The sequence below is a fragment of the Oncorhynchus clarkii genome, chromosome 19, assembly GCF_045791955.1.
Source record: "Oncorhynchus clarkii lewisi isolate Uvic-CL-2024 chromosome 19, UVic_Ocla_1.0, whole genome shotgun sequence".
NCBI lineage: Eukaryota > Metazoa > Chordata > Actinopteri > Salmoniformes > Salmonidae > Oncorhynchus > Oncorhynchus clarkii.
The window spans coordinates 5,494,335-5,498,712 of NC_092165.1; the positions used below are offsets into that span (position 1 = coordinate 5,494,335).

Here is a 4,378-nt window from a genome sequence, read left to right on the forward strand (position 1 = left end):
TAGTGTGTGTGTGTGTGTGTCTTCCTCCATTGATAAGGACTGTGTGTTGTAACAGGTAGTGAGAGGTTTACTCCCTCGGGACAAACGGTGACCTCATTGTTCACTGCAACATCATCTGTAATTCTCTCTCTCGTTCTGCAGCACATTGTGTATGAATCACTCCCGTGTTCCTGCTGTTTCCTCCCCGACCACCACACACACACACACACACACACACACTAAACACACACACTAAACACACACACACACACACACACACACACACACACACTAAACACACACACACACACACACACACACACACACACACACACACAGAGAGAGAGCGAGATCCCTTATCAATGGAGGAAGAGGAGGAAGCTCGGACAGAATCATTTGTCAGCCTGTATTGTTGCTTAGTTGACAGTGATTCAATGGAGTTAAAAACAGAACCAGTCGACTTCACCACGTCTCTCAACAACCCAGAGACTGAAACAATGGAAGCATTCTGATTTGGTTGGTTCCGGTGGTTCCGGTGGTTCCGTTGGTTCCGTTGGTTCCGTTGGTTCCGGTGTTTCTGTTGGTTCCGGTGGTTCCGGTGTTTCCGTTGGTTCCGTTGGTTCCGTTGGTTCCGGTGGTTCCGATGGTTCCGTTGGTTCCAGTGGTTCCGGTGGTTCCGTTGGTTCCGGTGGTTCCGGTGGTTCCAGTGGTTCCGGTGGTTCCAGTGGTTCTGTTGGTTCCGTTGGTTCCGGTGGTTCCAGTGGTTCCGTTGGTTCCGTTGGTTCCAGTGGTTCCAGTGGTTCCGTTGGTTCCGTTTGATTCTCTCATGGCAGAGAGATGAACAGATTGTTATCTTGAAATGGTACCGAAGGGAAGATCAGGAATCCGGGCTGTGTAGATTAAGTTTGAAATGGTACCGAAGGGAAGATCAGGAATCCGGGCTGTGTAGATTAAGTTTGAAATGGAACCGAAGGGAAGATCAGGAATCCGGGCTGTGTAGATTAAGTTTGTGTCTCTGTGTGAGTATTATTAACTGAGTCGTTCGAGCCCTGAATACTGATTGGCTGACAGCCATGGTATATCAGACCGTATAACACAGGTATAACAAAACGTGTTGGTAACCTGTTTCTTATAGCAATAAGGTACCTCAGGGGGTTTGTGGTATTTGGCCAATAGGCTAAGGTCCTGTGTCCAGGCACTCAGCGTTGTGTCGTTTCTAAGAACAACCCTTATTGGTCGTATACGACACACTGTTCCATGGTCCTCACACACACACACACACACACACACACACACACACACACACACACACACACACACACACACACACACACACACCATGTCTCCATATTCCAGTGCCTGTATTGAATGTGTCAGAGTCTGAGGCTGAGAGAAGGTTCTGGAGCCTTCAGAAGTCCTGCTGATATTCACCAAGTCAGACTGAATCTAAAACAACAGCTTTGTAGATCGTTTGTCATGTTGATGGTGTAATTTAGGAGTGTGTGTGTGTGTGTGTGTGTTGAATGTGAGCCATGGAATTCTACCAATCACATAGGCCTGTCTCTCTCTCTCTCTCTCTCTCTCTCTCTCTCTCTCTCTCTCTCTCTCTCTCTCTCTCTCTCTCTCTCTCTCTCTGTCTCTCTCTCTCTCTGTCTGTCTGTCTGTCTGTCTGTCTGTCTCTCTCTCTCTCTCTCTCTCTCTCTCTCTCTCTGTCAGTCTGTCTCTCTCTCTCTCTGTCTCTCTCTCGCTCTCTCTCTCTCTGTCTGTCTCTCTCTGTCTCTCTCTCTGTCTGTCTCTCTGTCTGTCTCTCTCTCTGTCTGTCTCTCTCTCTGTCTCTCTCTCTGTCTCTCTCTCTGTCTGTCTCTATCTCTGTATCTCTCTCTGTCTGTCTGTCTCTCTCTCTGTCTCTCTTTCTGTCTGTCTGTCTCTCTCGCTGTCTGTCTGTCTCTCTCTAAGCACTTGTGACTGTAAGTCACTTTGGATAAAATTGTATTTATTACATCAGAACACACTTCCTCTCCTCATCCCTCCTTCACTGATGTCTCTGACGGAAAATGCTTTACCAAAACAGAGAGAAGGCCAGACACATTTCTTTTAACTAGGCAAGTCAGTTAAGAACAAATTCTTATTTACAATGACGGCCTCCCGGGGAACAGTGGGTTAACTGCCTTGTTCAGGGGAACAGTGGGTTAACTGCCTTGCTCAGGGGAACAGTGGGTTAACTGCCTTGTTCAGGGGAACAGTGGGTTAACTGCCTTGTTCAGGGGAACAGTGAGTTAACTGCCTTGTTCAGGGCCAGAACGCCCAATTTCAACTTTGTCAGCTCGGGATTCGATCCAGACAGACTAATTACATCCAGCAACCTTTCAGTTACTAGTCCAACGCTCACTAGGCTACCTGCCTCCTCTAACCACTAGGCTACCTGCCTCCTCTAACCACTAGGCTACCTGCCTCCTCTAACCACTAGGCTACCTGCCTCCTCTAACCACCAGGCTACCTGCCTCCTCTAACCACCAGGCTACCTGCCTCCTCTAACCACCAGGCTACCTGCCTCCTCTAACCACCAGGCTACCTGCCTCCTCTAACCACCAGGCTACCTGCCTCCTCTAACCACTAGGCTACCTGCCTCCTCTAACCACCAGGCTACCTGCCTCTTCTAACCACTAGGCTACCTGCCTCCTCTAACCACCAGGCTACCTGCCTCCTCTAACCACCAGGCTACCTGCCTCCTCTAACCACCAGGCTACCTGCCTCCTCTAACCACCAGGCTACCTGCCTCCCCTAACCACCAGGCTACCTGCCTCCTCTAACCATCAGGCTGCCTGCCTCCTCTAACCACCAGGCTACCTGCCTCCTCTAACCACCAGGCTACCGCTACCTGCCTCCTCTAACCACCAGGCTAACGCTACCTGCCTCCTCTAACCACTAGGCTACCTGCCTCCTCTAACCACTAGGCTACCTGCCTCCTCTAACCACCAGGCTACCTGCCTCCTCTAACCACTAGGCTACCTACCTCTCTAACCACCAGGCTACCACTAGGCTACCTGCCTCATCTAACTTCTAGGCTACCTTTCTCCTCTAACCATTAGGCTAGCTGCCTCCTCTAACCACCAGCCTACCTGCCTCCTCTAACCACTAGGCTACATGCCTCCTCTAACCACTAGGCTACCTGCCTCCTCTAACCACCAGGCTACCTGCCTCCTCTAACCACCAGGCTACCTGCCTCCTCTAACCACTAGGCTACCTGCCTCCTCTAACCACCAGGCTACCTGCCTCTTCTAACCACTAGGCTACCTGCCTCCTCTAACCACCAGGCTACCTGCCTCCTCTAACCACCAGGCTACCTGCCTCCTCTAACCACCAGGCTACCTGCCTCCTCTAACCACCAGGCTACCTGCCTCCTCTAACCACCAGGCTACCTGCCTCCCCTAACCACCAGGCTACCTGCCTCCTCTAACCATCAGGCTGCCTGCCTCCTCTAACCACCAGGCTACCTGCCTCCTCTAACCACCAGGCTACCGCTACCTGCCTCCTCTAACCACCAGGCTAACGCTACCTGCCTCCTCTAACCACTAGGCTACCTGCCTCCTCTAACCACTAGGCTACCTGCCTCCTCTAACCACCAGGCTACCTGCCTCCTCTAACCACTAGGCTACCTACCTCTCTAACCACCAGGCTACCACTAGGCTACCTGCCTCCTCTAACCACTAGGCTACCTTTCTCCTCTAACCATTAGGCTAGCTGCCTCCTCTAACCACCAGCCTACCTGCCTCCTCTAACCACTAGGCTACATGCCTCCTCTAACCACTAGGCTACCTGCCTCCTCTAACCACTAGACTACATGCCTCCTCTAACCACTAGGCCACCTGCCTCCTCTAACCACTAGGCTACCTGCCTCCTCTAACCACCAGGCTACCTGCCTCCTCTAACCACTCGGCTACCTACCTCTCTAACCACCAGGCTACCACTAGGCTACCTGCCTCCTCTAACCACCAGGCTACCTGCCTCCTCTAACCACTAGGCTACCAACCTCCTCTAACCACTAGGCTACCTGCCTCCTCTAACCACTAGGCTACCTGCCTCCTCTAATCACTAGGCTACCTGCCTCCTCTAACCACTAGGCTACCTGCCTCCTCTAACCACTAGGCTACCTGCCTCCTCTAACCACTAGGCTACCTGCCTCCTCTAACCACTAGGCTACCTGCCTCCTCTAACCACTAGACTACCTGCCTCCTCTAACCACTAGGCTACCTGCCTCCTCTAACCACTAGGCTACCTGGCTCCTCTAACCACTAGACTACCTTCCTCCTCTAACCACCAGGCTACCTGCCCCTGCTGCATGCAGACATGAGCTGAGGTCCATCTTAATGCATTAATGCTTGTTTCTCCCCAACACTCT

General features: G+C 51.8%; 1 protein-coding gene across 1 annotated transcript; it reads right to left on the bottom strand.

Moving 5' to 3' along the window:
* Nucleotides 1-453: 453 nt before the first annotated feature.
* On the bottom strand, nucleotides 454-807 carry LOC139375516 (sericin-1-like). The gene has a single exon (XM_071117349.1). It carries the CDS (start codon nucleotides 805-807, stop codon nucleotides 454-456), a length of 354 nt encoding a protein of 117 aa, XP_070973450.1.
* Between the last annotated feature and the right edge of the window lie 3,571 nt (nucleotides 808-4,378).

Bases quoted from the DNA above. Each gene is read 5' to 3' on its own strand.
- LOC139375516 (XM_071117349.1), bottom strand. From the start codon at position 807: ATGAGAGAATCAAACGGAACCAACGGAACCACTGGAACCACTGGAACC.